General features: G+C 41.1%; 1 protein-coding gene across 1 annotated transcript; it reads right to left on the bottom strand.

Annotated features, from left to right (window-relative positions):
• Positions 1-2,985: 2,985 nt before the first annotated feature.
• LOC113093126 (butyrophilin subfamily 2 member A2-like) lies at positions 2,986-20,638 on the bottom strand. Its single transcript, XM_026258964.1, has 6 exons — positions 20,273-20,638; positions 17,703-18,062; positions 9,896-10,003; positions 9,284-9,322; positions 4,357-4,398; positions 2,986-4,261 (listed from the first exon to the last, which is right to left on the bottom strand). The coding sequence occupies exons 1-6, from the start codon at positions 20,322-20,324 to the stop codon at positions 3,657-3,659; spliced, it is 1,206 nt and encodes a 401-aa protein (XP_026114749.1). The 5' UTR covers positions 20,325-20,638; the 3' UTR covers positions 2,986-3,656.
• Positions 20,639-22,255: the final 1,617 nt, after the last annotated feature.

Raw genomic sequence — 22,255 nt, 5'->3', positions numbered from 1 at the left:
GGCAGGCTTCAAGTATAACTCGTTTGAAGTAATGGTGCTTCATATAACATTATCCAGAGAAACCAATGTTAATGATAAATCCCCTGTTATGTTTGTACTGGCTACTGTATACAGGCCACCAGGGCACCATACAGACTTTATTAAAGAGTTTGGTGATTTTACATCCGAGTTAGTTCTGGCTGCAGATAAATTCTTAATAGTTGGTGATTTTAATATCCATGTCGATAATGAAAAAGATGCATTGGGATCAGCATTTATAGACATTCTGAACTCTATTGGTGTTAGACAACATGTTTCAGGACCTACTCATTGTCGAAATCATACTCTAGATTTAATACTGTCACATGGAATTGATGTTGATAGTGTTGAAATTATTCAGCCAAGTGATGATATCTCAGATCATTATTTAGTTCTGTGCAAACTTCATATAGCCAAAATTGTAAATTCTACTTCTTGTTACAAGTATCGAAGAACCATCACTTCTACCACAGAAGACTGCTTTTTAAGTTATCTTCCTGATGTATCCGAATTCCTTAGCCAACTACATTTCATCAGAATCTTTCGACTGACTAAGAGAAATAATGAAAGAAATGAGTATATGTAACACGGCATGAACGCAATGTTTCGTTCTCTTCTCACAGAAACAAGGACAAGGTCATGTCAACTGAGACGTTACCTTTCCAGTTGATCTCTTGTTGCGTAAAGCATAAGATGATCGCTTTGGGGAACGTGTAACTTCAATCAATCAATCACCTTTATTTATATAGTGCTTTAAACAAAATACATTGCGTCAAAGCAACTGAACAACATTCATTTGGAAAACAGTGTCTCAATAATGCAAAATGATAGTTAAAGGCAGTTCATCATTGAATTCAGTTATGTCATCTCTGTTCAGTTTAAATAGTGACTGTGCATTTATTTGCAATCAAGTCAATGATATCGCTGTAGATGAAGTGACCCCAACTAAGCAAGCCAGAGGCGACAGCGGCAAGGAACCGAAACTCCATCGGTGACAGAATGGAGAAAAAAACCTTGGGAGAAACCAGGCTCAGTTGGGGCCAGTTCTCCTCTGACCAGACGAAACCAGTAGTTCAATTCCAGACTGCAGCAAAGTCAGATTGTGCAGACAATCTGTTTCTTCACACTTTTGTACTGCAAAGGGTGTTCAGCATGAGCAAAGATGTCAAATAAGCAGCCACTGTGAGCCGTACTGAGCTGTATCATGCCCTGTACCGCTCCACCCAAATATAAAAGCTGCTGTCAGTTATTGAAGATTTAACAGATGAACTCGAGCTCGATTGGACACTTGTGTGTCAGAAAGTGATAAGACAGTTTTATGAACATGGACTTTAATCACTGTATCTATCGTGACTGGTAAGGAATACAGGTTTAACACCCGTTTCATGTCATACGCATTATCTGAGACTCAAACATGTGAGTAAATGCATTTCTAAATCCCAAACACTGACAGTGTGATGTAGCCTTTGTGTGAAGGATTTCCAGTTTTCATTGACTTCGGTCTGTCAACTTCACCATTTTTACATGATTACTAGCTGGTAACATATTCACACGGTGACTGCTGATCAGAACTCTCTTTATTTCAGCTCCCTCCCTGCTTCACACATGGCTGGAACTTTGACCTGTCCTCTTATCTATTACTGCCATACAGATGGCACGTCACGCAAAAGCACATTTCAATGTTCAACTCGTTTAAGTGAACAGTTACAGCTTTACTTTGGTTTAAGGGTTGGGTCTGATCCTCTAATAGGCTTAGGAAGGGATTAATAACTGTCGATTTTATTAATAAAAGTGTTATATTGCACCTCTTTGCAGTTTAAAATTAAAATATGCTTCATTTTAACTAACAAAATAGACCAAAATAGTGACATTAAGGAAGATGCTTGATTTCATTTGTGTTTGTGAGTGTGTTATAATATGTTAATCATGGAACTGTTTAAAACTCTATTAAGTGACATATTGATCTCAACACTCTGACAGTCTCTTACTGACAGACAGAGAATAGCACAGAGAGAGCGCCACCTCCAGGCAGGTCAGGAAAACTTCAGTCTGAAGATAACCGTAATCACAGCTCTGTTTCTGTTAGGAATCTGATGGTGGAGTAGTTTGGTCACAATCCTTTAATGTTTTCATCCTAATCAGCCATAGTTATGACATTTATTCATTCACATGAATTCACAGTTACTGTTTTCTTGTCTAAATGTACTAGTGATAGAGCTATGAGATGGCTCTCATCCATTTGAACACAGTTTTCCAGTCTCCATCATGGTCATTCAGTGCACTAGAATAGATAATTAACTGCTACACACAGTATTTCATCAAAAACAAATGTTCTTTGGCCTCTTCTTATTAATTTCCCTCTTCTTCCTCTGCATTTTCCACAGCACATAATCACTTGTGGCTCATATCTGTATTATCCTGGGGTTCTGATTGTTGTTTCATTAGTTAACATTTAATTAACATTTACTTGTGGTTTAAAGTGTGTTCACACTGTGATGGCTTGAGTTAAACCAGTGCAAAATTAGGACATTTTAATGTATCATTTTGCAGAAAACATAGATAAAATTGAAACATTATCAAAAATGTGAAATGTGCTATAGTTGAATAGAAAAAATGTCAATGTTTTGATAACTGAATGAATGGTTTGGTAAATTGGATAAGTGAATCAGTTCAAGTGTGTCAGCCATTGAGAAAAATAACTGTAAAGCATATTAAAAGAGTTATTTAAGACCCAGTCTTCAGTACAGTATTTCTATAATGTCTTAATATGACTGCGCTTGTTACCATTTTATGTAGAAGAAATACTGTCTCTTCGGTTGATGCAGGTTTATTGTTAAAACTGTTTTATCCATATGATTTCTCTTCTTTTAATTTACTTTATTCATTAAATTAACACAGAATCAATGTGCAATTAAATATCAAATATAATGATTTATAAAAAACTTGAATTCCAAAGATCCCAAAGTACAATGATCACCCATTTTTAATTGTAAAAATATTTAGCCAAAGCACCTTTACAAAATATTTCATCAGACATTAGACATTTCATGTTGCTCAATCAAATATACAGCAAAAAGAAATACAAATATTTCTAATACACAATGCCAAGTTTAAAGTATAGATTAGTACACACACACAAATTAAATGCACAAAAGTATAACAGCAGTTCTAGTAAGTTCGTCTGTTTATGGTTGTGTTTTAGTTAAGTGCTTGAGAAGAGATGTTAGATCAGATGAAGGTTGTAACAGAGAGGATGAAGGAACGCTGTAATATCTACTGAGAACTGTACAAATAATTGACCTCATCAACTGTGTTTACAGACACAAGATATATGAACTTATATCTGGACTCACTCAAAATTGTCCTCATTCAGTAGAATGTGTTAAACTGAATAGACTTATCTTCTATTAGTGTGATTTTACATTTCACAAACTGAATAGAAATTATGTGAATTCGGTAGAGATGTTTGATCATTCTAGAACTAAGACACTGTTTTCTTTCAGTCTTTCTTTTTAGTGTTTGTTCGACTCTGATGTGTAACGATGATATGATCAGGTCATTAGAGAGAATGGTTTCTGTGTAGGTGTTTGTTTCTGATTAAACTGCATTAGTCAGTCAGGCGTCTGAGCTGTTGTTACTCAGTAAACTAGTTCTACAGCTGATTCTACAGCTGCCGTGTTACTCAGTAAAGGCTGACTGGGTTCAGCTGGTTCTGCAGGTTTTGGAAGATCCAGGATTTTAATCGTGCTCTCATCACCTGCTCCAGGACTGAAGAGAGGAACGACAGATCCAGAGAATCTGCTGCAGATGGTCAGGAGATGTTTTCTCTCTGTGACGTTGTAAAATGAGAGCTGACCGTGATCATAATCTAACAGAACTCCCAGTCGTTCAGGTCTCGGTGTCAGAGAGAGTTTAACTGATTGATCAGTGTTGGTGTAAAAGCCACGAGGACCGTCTGAACACAAGAACCAGAAACCAGCTGATGCAGTTAAAGCAGATCTGTCTTTTGTAGTAAAGTTTCCATGTTTCACCACACCAATTATCCAGAAGTTTTTGGGAGGTGTATTTGCTTGTTTCAGCTCTACTTCCCAATAGTGACGACCAGAAGTGAATCTTTGGGCTCCAAAAGCACATAATTCAAATGGAAATCCCTCTCTAGTGGGTTTATATTCTTCACTGATTTTACAGTTATCAGAAACTCTCAGATCTGGATGTAAATGCTCACGGTCAATAGTGATCTCAACTGTGAGGAAAAAAATACAAGTTTTCCCTCCTAGTTTTCCGTGTATAAAAGTATATTAACACATATCTTCATATTTAACTGAAATGATGGCTTACCTGCATGTTTCCTCAGTTCTTCTATATTTGTGTCTCCCACAACTAAAATGAGAACAAACAATTTTAGAGAAAGACAACTACAGCTGTAACTGAGAACATACACTGATCTGACACAATATTAAAACCCCTGACAGGTGAAGTGAATAACACTGGTTATATTTTTTGACAAGGGCCAAATGGTGATGGCCAGATGACTGATGATGGTGATGGCCAGAGAGTGTTTTGGGCTGTTATGCAGTGGTTTGATCCTACCAAAAGAGTTACAAGGAAAGACAACCAGTGAACCAGAGTCAGGGTCATGGGTGTACAACTGATCCATCTGGTCCAATCAGCTACTGGACCTCTGTTTGCTGAAAAACTCAATGGTGTCAATAGTTCAAAGGTGTCAGAACACACAGGGTTCACATTTGAAAGTGAAAGTGACATTCAGCCAAGTATGGTGACCCATACTCAGAATTGGTGCTCAGCTGGTGCTGTTTTTTTTTTATTATTAATTTATTTATCTTTATTCATTTATTCCAGGCAATGGGACAAAAAGTACGAGGTAGACAAAAATAGTTAAATCATATAGTGCAAGGAAAACAAAAAACAAAACAAAAAACAGAATATACAGTATTCAAATATGACAATCAAATTCTGCCTGAAAGGGAGTGGGAAGAAGACAATTTATTTAATCCCACCCCCGTTCCACATTTAGTGATTAATAATTGAGCTTCATTGTTATTTTGCTCACAAATTATTTACAAATGTTATATCATGGTGGCGTTACCACAAGTAACAAGTAATTATTATAACAACAGTTTATACCAACAATGTAATAGGAAAAAGCAATGCCAACAATGGTAATGGACAATATACCAACGATGGTAAGAAAACACTGAACACGTTAACACTATGAGACAGAGTACAACATAAATTTAACTACAATATAAAATAAATAAACAATGGCAACAATTGTAATGGACAATATACCAGTGATGGTAAGGAAACACTGATCACATGTTCACACTATGAGACAGAATACAACAGCATTTTAAATTAAAGACCCTCATCTCTGTATTTTAACCAGACCCAATGTTTATATAACAGTTTAAATTGATGAATAGTTCGGCATTGCTTTTGTTGCAAGTCCAGTTTGTACCAGAGTTTCACTCCACATACAGACACACAATAATAATTACGAGTGAAAGTGAAAGTGAAGTGACATTCAGCCAAGTATGGTGACCCATACTCAGAATTTGTGCTCTGCATTTAACCCATCCGAAATGCACACACACAGATCAGTGAACACACACACACACACACTGTGAACACACACCCGGAGCAGTGTTCATCATTTATGCTGCGGCGCCCGGGGAGCAGTTGGGGATTCGATGCCTTGCTCAAGGGCAACTAAGTCGTGGTATTGAAGGTGGAGAGAGAACTGTACATGCACTCCCCCCACCCACAATTCCTGCCGGCCCGAGACTCGAACTCACAACCTTTCAATTGGGAGTCCGACTCTCTAACCATTAGGCCATGACTTCCCCATTTTCATTTTCTTTTAGATCAAGTGGATGGACCTATATATAATCGGCATTTACCTAGGGAAGAGGAAGGCATGCCGAAAGAGGCAATGGTTTTCTCTGGTCAGCGTTACTTACTACTACTTGCAAAAAAAAAAAAAAAAAATAGTTCCAAACAGCACTGTTTTGCGTCTCTGAGCAATGGACAATGTTTACTTTTAGAATGAATCAGTTGAATAAATGATTCAGCGATTCACTCATTAACACAGTCAAATGCTTTGTTTCTGAATGAATCAGCTGTTTGAATGAATCGTTTGAATCTCAATGACTCACTCATTAACATTCACTTGCTGTCTCCTACTGTAGGTTTTAATTTCACATTTCGATAGTTTTTCTCTTTATTTTTGTAAAAAATTTGAAGTCTATTTATACATCCGTATCTGCAGTTTAAATGAATACATGTCTCCTCTGAGATTCATAAACTGTGTAAATCTAAATGCTGTTTCAGATGCAGGTTCCAGAAATGTTTTCTTATGATGGAATGAAAGACACTAATTACCGGAAGAAGTGCTTTTCTTACCCAAAAATATAAAATAGAAGAAATAGTTAAAACAGAACACAATCTTGTTACTCAAGCTGTGTATGAACATAGAATATACTGTATATGAAGAGTTTCCAAATGCAATAAATCCAGTTTGATTTAAAATGTTTGAGTAAAAATGTGTTTTCTTTACCAAGAAAGTGGCAGTGGCAGGATGAAAACCACTATTTTCTGTTTCAAACTTTCACATAGCACCTTTAGGTTATAATAAAATACTTTGATTTTCATAGATTTAATATAAAATTGTATTTTTTTTTCTGAAAATGCATTAATCAATATGAAAGCTATTTTTAATATTGAAACTGATGAAAATACACAAAATAGTAAGTTTATCCACATATGACAGCCTCTGAACTTGGTCAATACTAATTATATTATATCATAATCAATACTTGTATCCAGACACTGAACTAAAAATACATCCATCAGTCATCGCTTTCAAAATTAATTAAACGGGTTAGCTTGTTAATGCTGCAAATTAATTACAGCAATAAAATAAAAATTTCATCATGAACAATATCACATTAGACCACAGAAATCTGTTGTATTAACAAAAACATAAATGGCATTAATAAAAACAATATCACGTTCATAATCGAACACGATTCATCTTATGAACGCCATATAGTGCAGCTTGTCAGTGACCTACGGCTCTGTGTATTAAATGTCGCCACATCTAAAAGCCTGTGATGGAGATTTACTGAGACAACGCTTTTATCCAAAGCAACTTACAAACAAGAACAATAGAAGCAATCAGACCAACAAGAGAACAACAACAGTATACAAGTGCCATGACAAGTCTCAGTTAGTCTAGCACAGAACACGTATCATCATAATAGACAAGAAAAGGAAAGGTAAGTGCTAGTATTAGTTAAGTGCTGGTGAAAAAGATGAGTCTTTAGATGTTTCTTGAAAAAGAGTAAAGACTCCGCTGTACGAATTGAGATTGGGAGGTTATTCCACCAGCTGGGCACAGTCCAGGAGAAGGACCGTGAGAGTGATGTTGATCTTCTTTGGGGTGGCACCACAAGGCGTTGTTCACTTGCAGAGCGCAAACTTCTGGAGGGCACATAGGATTTAACCAGTGAGTTTAGGTATATTGGTGCCGTGCCAGTGGTCGTCTTGTAGGCAAGCATCAGTACCTTGAATTTGATGCGAGCGGCTACTGGTAGCCAGTGTAACCTGATGAGGAGAGGAGTAACATGAGCTTTTTTTGGCTCATTGAAGACAACCCTCGCTGCTGCATTCTGGATCATTTGCAGAGGCTTGACAGCACATGCAGGAAGAGCCAGGAGGGCATTACAATAGTCCAGTCTGGAGAGAACAAGAGCTTGGACAAGAAGTTGGGTTGCTTGCTCTGACAGGAAGGGTCTAATCTTCCTAATGTTGTATAAGGCAAACCTGCAGGACCGGGTCGTTGTAGCAATGTGGTCTGTGAAGCTTAACTGATGATCCATCACAACTCCTAGGTTTCTGGCTGTCCTCAAAGGAGTTATGGTTGATGAACCCAGCTGTATAGAGAAGTTGTGATGAATCAATGGGTTAGCTGGAATCACCAGCAGTTCTGTCTTCGTAAGGTTAAGCTGAAGGTGATGGTCATTCATCCAGCTAGAAATCTCACTCAGACAGGCTGAAATGCGCAGTAGTAGAGGTCAGAGGGACAGGCCGTACACTCAGGACTTTACACTGTACTGTGGAGATGGTGTGATAACAGCTGACATTTACTCAGAAAACACTTGTTTATAAATAAATAATTAAAATATCTCCTTATTCTGCGGCAAAGCTCATTAAGGTTTATATTCAAGAAAATAAATTAGTATAAATGTGTGATGAGTCAGTTTAAAATAACAAGTACCAGTTGACTAATCTTTAGTCGGGGGTAGCCCTAGTTTTAACCCATTCATCCTTTCTTTTATAACTCTTCCAGCTGAGCTGATGCCATGCTCGCTGCTGGTGGTGTGGACTCTAAACACTGTGTTAGCCAGTCTTGACAGTCATCGTAGCATGGACTCATGTTGTTTCAACCAACACAGCTCATCTTTTCCATTACCTGAACTGACAGATGTCTAATATATAAAAAGGAGAAGCTTAAAACAGGCCTGATGCCCAGCCCATCTGAGATTCGGCCCGGAATAAGATACACAAGGCTCTAGGCCCCATCTCACAACTTTGAAGATCTGCTGCTGAAGTGTTACTGACAGAGACCAAGGGACATGTTCAGATGTTATGTGAAGTGCATGCATTGATGCATCAGAGCTGTTTTGGCAGGATGGGGGGGATCTACACAATGTTAAACAGGTGCTATTGATATCATGCCTGATCAGTGTACAAGGAGCATAATTAACTTATGCATTTCCCATTTTATTATATTCACAATCCATTATAATAGACATTTATAAGAAATTGTGTCTGTAATACTTTGTAAAATAAACAGTGACATGTTAAAAATCTGGGATACAAATTTTTATATATAATCTATGCTTCTATATATAATAAATCTTTAATTGTAAAATATTTAAAACAAGAAAAAATTATATGAAACACAATGAACTAAGTACAGATTATCTTTTTTTTCTTCCATTAAACCACAAGATGCTCTTCAATAAATGTATTTATAAAAGATGATGTGTAATTGGGAATAATAATAAAACAAAAACAAAACAGAAATATTTTCACTGGTGCACTCAGACTTCACTGCACTGTGATATAAAAGCAAACTAAGCTACGGTGCCAATTCATTTTTAATGTGTTTGTGGTTAGTAACAATTACTGGTTGACCTCAGCAAATACAGTCACAAGAACAAACCACTTCTCCAAATACCTCTGTTTTCCAGTTCCTTCATAGTTTTCTCCTCATGACCTAAAATAACAGAAAATATCGTTGAAGAGGTTAATTATCAATCTACTTTACAAATACTCTAAGGACTTTGAACTGCAAAACAATAAAAAAAATTACACTTAACCCGTTCAGACAGAGAGACAGATTTTCATTCATATATTCACTTATATTGCCATGAATGTGTAACAAACTATCCATTGGGTTCAATGTTTTTTGGCTCGGGGTAAAATGTCATTTCTGAGGTTGGCATTACACATTATGAGAGTCCAACTCATTTGTGTAAAAGTATTTTGTTAGTTTATTCTATCAATCCAGTAAACAGTATCAATCCGTTTTGTGTGTATTAGTTGCCATAAAAACACTAATTTCTTCCAGATCAGGTGACATACAGATAAGATTTGAAACAATGTGCCTTTACCACGTAACTCATTCATCAGTGTTTGATTTGGCTATGAATTCTACAGTCACAAACGCAGGATGATTTCCATCATACCTGCCATGTGATTTGGTGTTACTCTGTTATGTACTCTGTTCAGTTCTGTGTTTAACCACTTTATTATGCATATGTATCATGGATTATGTGCAAAACTGTACCTGTTCGTTTGTGTCTGTATTTGTAGAGAATCAGCCCAATCAAGCCCGGAAGAACACAAATGAGAACGATGAGGGAAAGGGAAATAGCCTTCCATGGACCTGATGAATCTGAGAAATAGAAACCAGATTAATCTAAACACCTTCAAAAAATATGAATCATTTTCAGTAATTTGAAGTAGAAAAATAATTTTTAACATTCACAAATCATTTTCCATTTGAAAGAAGATAATCCTAGATAGTAATTTAATAGATGTGATTTGCATGGATGAAGGGTGGTTTCGACTGCACTGATTCAAGTGTTTTTGAAGCTGCTGCCACTGATCAGGACGAGCCCACAGATTCTGTAACATCGTATATTAATTTCTGTGAGGATATGTGCTTTCCTATCAGGACTTATTTAACATGCATGTATGGCTCACAGCAAAACTCAGCTCCGTCAGGCCAAAGACGATTCCTACATGAGTGGAGACAGAATCTTGTACAATCAGGCCAGAAACACACTGACAAAGCAGGTCAGAGTGACTAAGAAAATCTGGAAAACCAGCCAATGTCCCTGCTTCAGTGTGGAAAGGCCTGAAAGACTTTACAAACTGCAAGACACCATCCCCAGCACTGTGGACACCTGATGGGGTTTTACTGCAGGTTTGAAACTCCCAGTTTCACACCCCACACCCATTCTGACCAGCAACCCGCAGGAGTTGATCCACCATCATCCCCATCCCAGAGGAACCTAAAATCACAGGACACAATGACTACAGATCTGTTGCCCTAACATCTGTGGTCATGAAGTTGTTTGAGAGACTTGGTGTTGGCTTATCTGAAGGGCATTACTGGACCCTTACTGGACCTTTTGTAGTTTCAACATGGGACTGAACTTCATCCTGCAATATCTGGACAAATCAGGGACTTATGAGAGGATCCTGTTTGTGGACTTCAGTTCAGCCTTCAACACTATCATCCCAACACTCCTCCAGACAAACTAACTAGCTAGCTCTAGCTAGCTCTCTGTTCCTAGCTCTATCTGTCAGTGGATCACCAGCTTTCTGACAGATAGGCAACAGTTAGTGAGACTGGTGTGTCCTCTCCCCACTGCTCTTTTCCCTGTACACCAATGACTGCACATCTAAAGACCCCTCTGTCAAGCTCCTGAGGTTGGTAGGTGACACCACACTCATCGGCCTCATTCAGGAGAAACCCCCTGCTCTCCCCCCACTAACCATCATGAACAGCACTGTGGCTGCAGTGGAGTCATTCAGGTTCCTGGGAACCACCATCTCTCAGAACCTGAAGTGGGACAATCCCATTGACTCCATTGTCAAGAAGTCCCAGCAGAAGTTGTACTTCCTTCGTCAGAACTACAGAACTGTATATATCCAGAGAGAAAATAACTCTAGATCCCTCACATCCAAGCTGTCTGCTTCTTGAACTTTTGGTCAGTGCTGCAGATCACCGAACACCAGGACTGTTAGGCACAAGAAATGTTTCTTCCCCCCAGGCAATGGGCCTCATGAACATTGAATTGCTCTCCCCATTGAGCAATAATGCTTATATTTATTTGAGACCACCAATCTTAGTCTATCCCTACATATTGCTCTCTTCTATTCCATCTATAGCACACCTGTACATACAATTTTTGTCTATTTTTGTTTATCATATATCTTTTTATCTTTTATTATCTGTGTGTTGTAGTTGTCTCTGTGTACTGGAATCTTCTGTCACCAAAACAAATTCCTTATATATATACAAACATACTATTTACAACATACAGTAAAGCTCTTTCTGACTATAATATGTAAATATGGGTATTACTGAGGTACAAATAAATGACCTTAAAGCTGTGATCAACCAATATATTGGCCGATATATGGCATTGTAAGATCTGGTTACTGTCAGCATTTGACCTCCTGTAGTTTGTCTCCGTGCCTCTAGAGGTCTCCTGTGTTCCCTTCTGTCTTTGTTCTTCTTTGGCTACTCTTGTTAGCGTTATCCAGGTCACCTGTGCCTTGTTTCCCTTAGAGTATTTTAGCTGAGTCTTTCCCTTGTTTGACACTTGGTTTTTGAGTCCAGGCTGCATGCTACCAGCTCTGTATTTTCAAGTCCTTCCAAGTTTTCCCATGTTACCTCAAGTAAGGCGTTCCTAGTTATTTGATTGTTCACATGCTCTAGTTTTGTTTTCTCCCCTCGTGGAGTTTTTATTTTCCCTTGTGGTTTTGTTTTCCCATTATCTCTCTTGTTATTAATTCCTCTGTCTGAGAAGAACTTTTGTTGGATTTTTTTGGCTTCCAATGTCCTTTTTTTTCAATAAACCAATATTGCTTGGAGTACTGCCTTGAGTATTTCAATTGGGTCCAACACCTCAGCCTCTGTGGCCTAGTGGCAGATCTCTCAACCACCACACCAGAGATCCGAGTTCTAGCCCGGCCCGTGACAGAAAAACCAAGTCACTCATGGACCCAGAAACACTCAGTTCCAAGGACCTATTGGCAGTGATTGCTCACTCAACATGAGGCGTCCTTTCAGCGCCATGAAGCTGTTCTCAGCCGACAAGAAGAGCTAATGGCCAAACATTCTCAGCTCCTGGCTGATGTGATGAGCTCCATCCGCCAGCTATTTGAACGCCTCCCGGGTTCTTCACCTTCCCCTGCATCACCTCCGAGTGGCATCAGGCCTTCCCCTGTGGCGGAACCCCGACTACCGCCTCCTAAGCCCTTTGCTGGAGACCCCAGTTCCTGCCAGGGTTTCCTCACCCAGTGTTCCCTCACTTTCGAGCTCCAACCATCAAGCTTCCCCACGGATCGCTCTAAGATTGCCTACATTATCACCCTTCTTTCAGACAAAGCACTCTCTTGGGCCTCAGCAGTGTGGCAATCCCAGGACGCCTGTTGTGAGTCTTATGTGGCATTCGTGGAAGAGTTCAAGCGGGTGTTTGATCATCCTGTCAGTGGTCGGGAAGCCTCTAAGCGCCTACTCACTCTCCGTCAGGGTCCCCGAAGCACTGTCTGAGAGAGCGGAGGGCTGCCCGTCGCAAGGAGTCTCAGTCCCAAGTTTCTCTGAGGAGGTCCGGTTCTCCAGTTTGTGCTCCTTCCTCCAGAAATCCCCCAGTTCCTGAACTGCTCCACGATCCCCCAGAAGATATGCAATTGGGCCGTTCCAGGCTTTCTCCTAACGAGAGGGAACGTCGCATGAGGGAGCGTCGTTGTCTCTACTGCGGTGCTTCCGGCCACTTCCGTTCCTCTTGCCCCGAGCTCTTGGGAAACGCCTGTCCCCATACAGCAACAGGAGGGCTGTGATGGGGAAAATTAGAGCTCCTCCTGCTAACGCCGTCCTAGCAGTTCCAGTTACGTTGTCCTGGGGGGGCCACCAGCATCAGGTCCAGGCTATGATTGATTCAGGGGCTGCAGGTGACTTTCTAGACCTAACCTTGGCGAAGAAACTTAATATCCCCACACAACTTCTTCCTCAACCCCAGGCAGTTACTGCCTTGGATGGCAGACCTCTGGAACCGGGCAAAGTTACGGAAGCCCCTCAATCCCTGCGACTTACCATCTTTCAACACCAGCAGGAGGAGACCCTCTATCTTATTGACTCCCCTGAGTACCCGGTTATCCTGGGTCACCCTTGGCTGTGCAGACACAATCCCCATATCGACTGGCCCACTGGCACTATCCTATGCTGGGGCTCTACCTGCCAACTCTCCTGTCAACTTCAGAGTTCCCCAGTCCCTTGTCCCGAGTTTCAAAAGTCTATCGACCTGTCTCGAGTCCCCAGAGTTTATCATAAGTTTAAGGCAGTGTTCAGCAAGTCCCGGGCTACCTCCTTACCACCTCACCGCGCTTACGACTGTGCTATCGAATTACTCCCTGGCTCTTGCCCTCCCAGGGGTCGGATCTTCTCCCTGTCTCCTCCAGAGCGCTCAGCTATGGATCTCTACATTAAGGAGTCCTTGGCAGCCGGTATCATCCGTGCCTCAACATCCCCAGCTGGGGCAGGTTTCTTCTTTGTTCAGAAGAAAGACGGGGGTCTTAGGCCTTGTATTGATTACCGGAGCCTCAACAAGATCACGGTTCGAAATCGATACCCCCTACCGCTCATGGCCACTGCCTTTGAACTGCTTCAAGGAGCCTCTGTTTTCACTAAACTGGATCTCCGCAATGCTTACCATCTTGTGCGGATCCGGCAGGGAGACGAATGGAAGACTGCCTTCAACACCCCCACAGGCCACTACGAATATCTCGTAATGCCGTTCGGACTCACCAATGCCCCCGCAGTATTCCAAGCACTAATTAATGATGTCCTCCGGGATCTTCTTAATCAATTCGTCTTTGTATACCTTGACGATATTCTCATTTTCTCAAAGTCACTGGAGGAGCATGAGGGGCATGTAAGCAGGGTTCTCCAGAGACTCCTTGATAATCACCTCTACGTTAAGCCAGAGAAGTGTGAATTTCATGTTACCCAGGCTCAGTTTCTCGGATTCATTGTCACTCCTGGCCACCTGGAGATGGACCCTAAGAAGGTAGAGGCGATCCACAACTGGCCCATACCTACTAAGGTGAAGGAGGTACAACGTTTCATTGGCTTTGCAAATTTCTACCGGAAGTTCATTAAGAATTTCAGCTCTGTTGTTGCCCCCTTGACAGCACTTACTAAGGGAGGAGGTACCAAGGTTCAGTGGGGCCCGGAGGCAGCGGGGGCCTTCGAAGATCTCAAGCGCCGTTTTACTTCCGCTCCTATTCTTCTGATCCCTGACCCAGACAGACCTTTTGTGGTGGAGGTGGATGCCTCAGAGGTGGGGGTTGGGGCCATCCTGTCGCAGAGAGGTACAGATGGAAAGTTACACCCTTGCGCCTTCATGTCTCGTCGCCTCTCGGATGCCGAGCGCAACTACCACGTGGGGGATCGTGAGTTGCTCGCAGTTAAACTGGCCTTGGAGGAGTGGCGCCACTGGCTCGAGGGGGCCCAGCACCCTTTCCAGGTTCTCACGGACCACAAAAACCTGGAGTATCTCCAGCAGGCTAAGCGGTTGAATCCTCGGCAAGCTAGGTGGTCACTGTTTTTTAATCGATTCCAGTTTCTCCTATCTTACAGACCTGGCACCAAGAACATCAAGCCAGATGCCCTGTCTCGAGCCTACTCCCCTGACACCCAAGAGAAGAATTTGACTCCTATAATTCCGAGGTCTAGTATCGTCGCGCCCCTTCAGTGGGAACTGGAAAGAACGGTGCGAGAGGCCCTTGCCCATGAGCCTGATCCAGGTGGTGGTCCCCCTGGATGCCTGTTCGTTCCTCAAGTGGCCCGATCCCGGGTCTTGCAGTGGGCTCATGAGTCTCCCTTGACTTGCCATCCTGGAAGTGCCCGCACCCTTGACTTTCTCCAGAGGCGGTTTTGGTGGCCATCCATCAAGAAGGACGTTAAAGTCTATGTGGAGGCCTGCTCCGTATGCAACCAAGGAAAGTCTGCACATCAGCGACCTCAGGGGCTGCTCCATCCCTTACCTATTCCCCGCAGGCCATGGTCCCATCTCTCTCTGGACTTTGTTACCGGGCTTCCGCCATCCAAGGGCAATACAGTCATCCTGGTGGTTGTAGACCGGTTCTCCAAAGCGGCCCGGTTCATTCCCCTGCCCAAGCTGCCTTCAGCCAAGGAGACTGCGGAGCTCCTCATGAACCATGTCTTCCGCATATTCGGTATTCCCCTGGACATTGTCTCTGACCGAGGTCCCCAGTTCTCGGCCCGGTTCTGGGGAGCCTTCTGCAGGCTGATTGGGGCAACGGCCAGTCTATCGTCTGGGTTCCATCCGGAGTCTAATGGCCAGACAGAACGTATTAATCAGGACCTGGAGACCACCCTACGGTGTATGGCGGCTAACAATCCCACGTCTTGGGCCACCTATATTATTTGGGCTGAATATGCCCACAACACCCTCCAGTCCTCAGCTACTGGACTATCCCCCTTTGAATGCCAGTTTGGATATACCCCTCCATTATTCCCAGAGGAAGAGGCGCAAGTTGGTGTTCCCTCGGCCCAACGCTTTGTCCAACGCTGTCGGCTTACGTGGAGGAAGGCCAGACGTACCCTCCTTCGAACTTCCCAGAGATACCAAGTTCAGGCTAATCGTCGCCGTCGGACAGCCCCCAACTTTCGAGCTGGTCAAAGAGTTTGGCTATCTACTAAGCACCTGCCCCTCCGGGTCGAATCCAAGAAACTCTCCCAGAAATACATCGGGCCTTTTCGCATAGCAAGGAAAGTTAACCCTGTTTCTTATCGTTTATTTCTCCCTCGTTCCCTTAGAATTAACCCCACGTTTCATGTCTCTTTACTAAAACCTGTCTTGTCTTCTCCGTTTGCTCCCCCGCACAGGCCCCCTCCACCTCCCAGGATCATCAACGGCCAGCCAGCCTACACAGTGCGCCGGATACTGGACTCCCGGAGGGTCCAGAACTCATTACAATATCTGGTGGACTGGGAGGGCTACGGGCCAGAGGAGCGCTCCTGGGTTCCAGCCAGAGACATCCTTGACCCAAGTTTGATCCGGGAGTTTCACACCCGGAGGCCCGGGTGTTCTGGAAGGAACGTCAGGAGCCGTTCCTAGAGGAGGGGGTCCTGTCAGCATTTGACCTCCTGTAGTTTGGCTCCGTGCCTCTAGAGGTCTCCTGTGTTCCCTTCTGTCTTTGTTCTTCTTTGGCTACTCTTGTTAGCGTTATCCAGGTCACCTGTGCCTTGTTTCCCTTAGAGTATTTTAGCTGAGTCTTTCCCTTGTTTGACACTTGGTTTTTGAGTCCAGGCTGCATGCTACCAGCTCTGTATTTTCAAGTCCTTCCAAGTTTTCCCATGCTACCTCAAGTAAGGCGTTCCTAGTTATTTGATTGTTCACATGCTCTAGTTTTGTTTTCTCCCCTCGTGGAGTTTTTATTTTCCCTTGTGGTTTTGTTTTCCCATTATCTCTCTTGTTATTAATTCCTCTGTCTGAGAAGAACTTTTGTTGGATTTTTTTGGCTTCCAATGTCCTTTTTTTCAATAAACCAATATTGCTTGGAGTACTGCCTTGAGTATTTCAATTGGGTCCAACACCTCAGCCTCTGTGGCCTAGTGGCAGATCTCTCAACCACCACACCAGAGATCCGAGTTCTAGCCCGGCCCGTGACAGTTACATCGAATGATTTGTTCATGAACCGGATATCCAAACTGTTTTGTTTTGAACACTCTCAAAACAGACACGGAAGAGAAGACAATGCTGAATAAAGCCGTCGTTTTTGCTATTTTTGGACCAAAATGTCTTTTTCTTTGCTTCAAAATATTCCAACTGACCCTCTGATGTCACATGGACTACTCTGATGATGTTTTTCTTCTCTTTCTGGACATGGACAGTAGACCGTACACACAGCTTCAATGGAGGGACTGAGAGCTCTCGGACTACATCTAAAATATCTTAAACTCTGTTCTGAAGATAAATTTTGATTTTTTTGGGTGAACTAACCCTTTAATAAGTAGGGTTACAGAGTCAAGAAGTTCCAGTTTAAAGCATAACAGAAAATGTATTTTACCAATATATTGGTCACACTTTATTTCAACTTAGGCATTCAACTAACTGGAAGTAACTTTGCAACTATATGTCAACTAACTCTAATTAGTAGACTAATAGTAATAATTAGACTAATAGTAGTATTAGTAGACTGCTAGGGTTACTAGAATGAATTAACATACTGTTGAAAAGTTAATTATAGCCAGCAAAATGTCTAAAGTGGACTGTCAGTTTATTTGCCTGAAATATTAATGAGATATAAATCCTTAGAAAATGGCCATTCACCTGTGATTTTGAGAACCACCACTTTACTGTCATATAAATGTTCTCCGCTCACATAACAGTGAAATGGACCTTCATCCTGAAAAGTGAGTTTCTCCAGCCGTAGAGAGACATCTCCATCCTTCAGGCCACCAGACTGATCTGACCGCAGAGCCAGAGAGCTTCGTTTCCTGTAACATTCCTTTATGTCCTGGATCTTCCCATGATTATAGAGGAGAACAGGGTTGTTGAACTGATCCTGACGGTACCAGCGGATCTCCAGAGCTCCAGCGTTCTCAGGAGGAGAGATCCAGCAGGGAAGAGTCACTGTGGATCCCACATGAGCCACTATAGGATCAGGAGGAACCACCACAGTCAACGACACTGAGAGAGAGAGAGAGAGAGAGAGAGAGAGAGAGACAGAGAGAGAGACAGAGAGAGAGAGAGAGAGACAGAGAGAGAGAGAGAGAGACACACTCAATTAAATATATAGTGCATTATCTACGATATTTCAAGTGTGATTACATGTTCCATTCTGCACATTTTTTTTCCAGGAGGAATCCAGTCATTTAAATTGTAAACTCCTTTAATCATATTTCCAAAGCAAAGCGCAAAGCAGTACATACACACAAGCTTGTCAAGGAAATAACTCTTTCTCAGAGACATCACTGGAAAGTTTGTAGTTCTGTCAGATATGCCAAAAGCAGGTAAAACAATGCACAAATGACTAAAATGACTTAGTGGTAAGGTGAGCAAGAGTGAGGGAGAACATGCATGCTTCTGTTGCATGATCTTTTTCTCACTTAGCAGATGCATCACTTGGATTCAAACTAAATTGTAAATATAAAACAAATAATATAGGGGCTATAAACCACATTTATTTCAAAGCCTATTTACCGGTAACTTCATTTTAAGTGAAAGTGCATCTAGCAGCCTGTTTAAAATGCAATAGGCTGTATGTGTCTCTCTTATTCTGCAGCAAGACAAACTGCATTTGTGCTCATTGCACATTCTTTGCTAGCTTGATTTATATGAGTCACTTTGGAATATAAGTTGCAGAATGTTTCAGATGATACAAAACACAAGCTAAGAGACCAAAGCCCCAACTATTACACATCTTTACGCCCTTAAGTGGTCTGTCTTCTCAAACTGGTGTGCAGTCCAAATCTAAGATTTCTCATCTTGTGATGTTCCATTAATATTGTCCTTCATTTGCTGTTATCAACATGGATATTAAAATCACCAACTATTAAAACTTTATCTGCAGCCAGAACTAACTAAAATCACCAAACTCTTTATGTGGAGGGTTGTCAATAAAATCTGGGGCTAACTGTCTTCTCACAGTTAGTATATTAGACTATTTTACTGCCTAAAACACAATTGAATGCAATTAATTTCTACTTAACTGTAATTGAGATATTTGTGTATTTTTATATCAAATAATACTGAGTGAATGTGATAACTTTGGTATTATTCATCACCTCTAGTTATTTAAATAATGGGGCTTACTATAGCTTTATTGTCCAGTCAGCTTGGCTCTGGTTCTCAAAACCCCCAAAAGCTTGTTCTACAACATTGTAAACTCATGGATGAGACACGCAGATAGTGATAAGAATGTGAAAAGGCTGGAAATCAACAGCACATGAATTCCAGACTGTAAAATGTGTTATTTTATGCATTTAAATGGTTTCATTTTTGTTTTTACTTTTTACAGTTTGCAGCTTTAATCAACTTTTTGTTCATTTCATGACTTTACTGACTAAAGGACTGAAAGTTTATTGTGCACTTATTTATAATGTCGCGATCAGAGTGTGGCACCACAGATTCAGATAAAGTTGAAGAGTGTGTGCTGTGACACAGTGAGATGGTTGACAGGACAGTTTTACTGACATACAGCCTAACAACATCTCATCATACTGCAGTTCACTGTAGTTCTTCTGAAGCTCATTTGGCTGCTGTAGCATGGCACTGAGGTGAAGCTGAAGTGCACATCTGAAAAGTCTCCCGTCTGATGTGGATGCAAAGAAATACGCCAGTTCTACTTCTTAATAAATGCATTTCTTGTCAAGAAAAAGGGGACAAAAATGGCAGTTTTGATCAGGGTGGCCAAAGGGGTGATTGGTACTGTAAAGTGCTGTGACACAATTGGTATTGTTAAAAGCACTATATAAATAAAGGTGACTATGGTCAGCTAAAGTCTGAAGCCCATTCCATTATATCAGAAAGCAGACAATACATTTAACCCAGATGATTCGCTGAAAAGAAAGCTGCTTGATTAAGATCAATGAGGCAGGCTGCCATTCTGGCTTTAAATGTCACTGAAAAACTGGTCATTGAGACTTATTTAAACTCATAGTAAAATAAAAATATAATGTTAAGACAGTTCTAATGGCCTGACAATGGAGAGGGCACTCGAAACTTTTTGGCCCAAGCTAACGCCCAAGTTCAGGGGACCCAGAAACCATAGTGGCACCCCTACAGATGGAAATCAATATGCCCACCCCCCCATTGTCCCATTACACTAAATCCACGTTTCATAAGCACATTCTCTCATAAAATTTGTAAAGATTCGCTTGTGTTTGTGTTGTTCTTACCTGAAGTCTCTAAGAGGAGATTCACCAGTAAAACGATAATAATCCACAACATTCCTGTGAAAATACAGACTCCAATAAAACAAACTCTGAGGGAGATTCTTCCGGAATCTCCGAAATCACATGAGATACATCATCGATCGGACTGCTTTGTTTAAAGAAATTAAATAAAATGAAAAAACTGACTTCGGATTTAAGTGAATCTGAGCCTTTACGCGTTCAACACAATAAAAGCGTCAAATGTCAATGTTAAAACACACGGAAATCTTTCAGAATCCAAAGGTGCTTGACATTTCCTCCTTGTTTGCTTTCACTTTCTAAAAATAGAACGGCAGTCCGGTGTGAATCTGTTAGATGTGATTCTGTTTAATGAAACCTGCGATGCATGCAGTGTGTGATCTCTGTGACGAGCGCGTGAGGCGATCAGATGATTCAGTGTGATAAAGCACACAGACACGACACGACACGTGACACATCTAAGGAATTTATACATTTTCCTGTTTGATTGTAGTCAGATTTTGTCAAAGTTATTAAGTGAATTAAATGCAATATGTTACATTTATGTTGATATTCCCAACACTCTTAATGGCAGAGAGAGCAGCCAAGTTAGGGAACGTTCAGGCCATTGATAACCAATAAATCACAGTATGATCTCTACTACTACACTACCACAGTCATGACAAGTTACAAGCATCATGACGTGTCAGTTAATTTCTTGTTGAGAGAGAGAGAGAGAGAGAGAGAGAGAGAGAGATCTTGAAACAAACCACAGTCAACCAGTCCTTGTGACCCAAAAGAGGAAAAGCAGGAAACCAAGGCATTGAGCAAGGTGTAGACCAACCAGCTGAACAGCATCTTTGGACAGGTATCTCACAAATCAAGTTAAGTCACCTTTATTTTAATAGCACGTCATACAACACAGATTGTTTCAAAGCAGCTTTAAAAGCAGGAAAATAGTGTGTCAATAATTCAAACAAAAATACATTTAGCTGTAAAGCAGCTGTAAAACAGGACAATGGGAAACAGTAAATGTTCCTTTCAATGGCAGTTCATCGTTTCAGTGAAATCATTTTCCAGCTCAGCTCAGCTTTCTTCCTATAGTTTCTGTGCAATCAAGTCGACAGTAATGTCCCCGGCATCACACGCGGTGAAAACTGATGGGGAAGAGAAGAAACTGTTGAACAAAGTTGTTATTTTTATTTTCTTTGTGCACAAAAGTATTCTCGTAGCTTCATAACATTACGGTAGAACTACTGAAGTCACATGGATTATTTACTGCCTTTCTGTGCCTTGAACGTGATAGTTCCCTTGCTGTCTATACAGGGGTCAGAAAGCTCTGGGATTTCATCACAAATATCTGAAGATGAACGAAGGCTTCACGGGTTTGGAATGACATGAGGGTAAGTGATTAATGACGAAATTTTCAATTTTGGGTGAACCTTTTCTTTAACAACCAAGAAGGCGAACCTATTAACTGGGACCCCGGGGCAAAATTAATCAATGAGGCCATTCCTTTAATATATATATATATATACACATACAGTGGGTATGGAAAGTATTGAGACTCTCTTAAATTTTTCACTGTTTGTTATATTGCAACCATTTGCTAAAATCATATAAGTTATTTTTTTTTCCTCATTAATGTACACACACCACCCCATATTGACAGAAAAACACAATTGTTGACATTTTTTGCAGATTTATAAAAAAAGAAAAACAGATATCACATGGTACTAAGTATTCAGACCCTTTGCTCAGTGTTTAGTAAAAGCACTTTTTGATCTAATACAGCCATGAGTCTTTTTGGTAAATATGCAACAAGTTTTTCACACCAGGATTTGTGGATCCTCAGTTCTGTCAGGTTGGATGTTGGTGGACAGCCATTTTCAGGTCTCTCCAGAGATGCTCAATTGGGTTTAAGTCAGGGCTCTGGCTGGGCCATTCAAGAACATTCACAGAGTTGTTGTGAAGCCACTCCTTCATTAT

Source organism: Carassius auratus, unplaced genomic scaffold, assembly GCF_003368295.1.
Source record: "Carassius auratus strain Wakin unplaced genomic scaffold, ASM336829v1 scaf_tig00214896, whole genome shotgun sequence".
NCBI lineage: Eukaryota > Metazoa > Chordata > Actinopteri > Cypriniformes > Cyprinidae > Carassius > Carassius auratus.
This window is presented reverse-complemented; position numbering and strand designations above follow the sequence as displayed.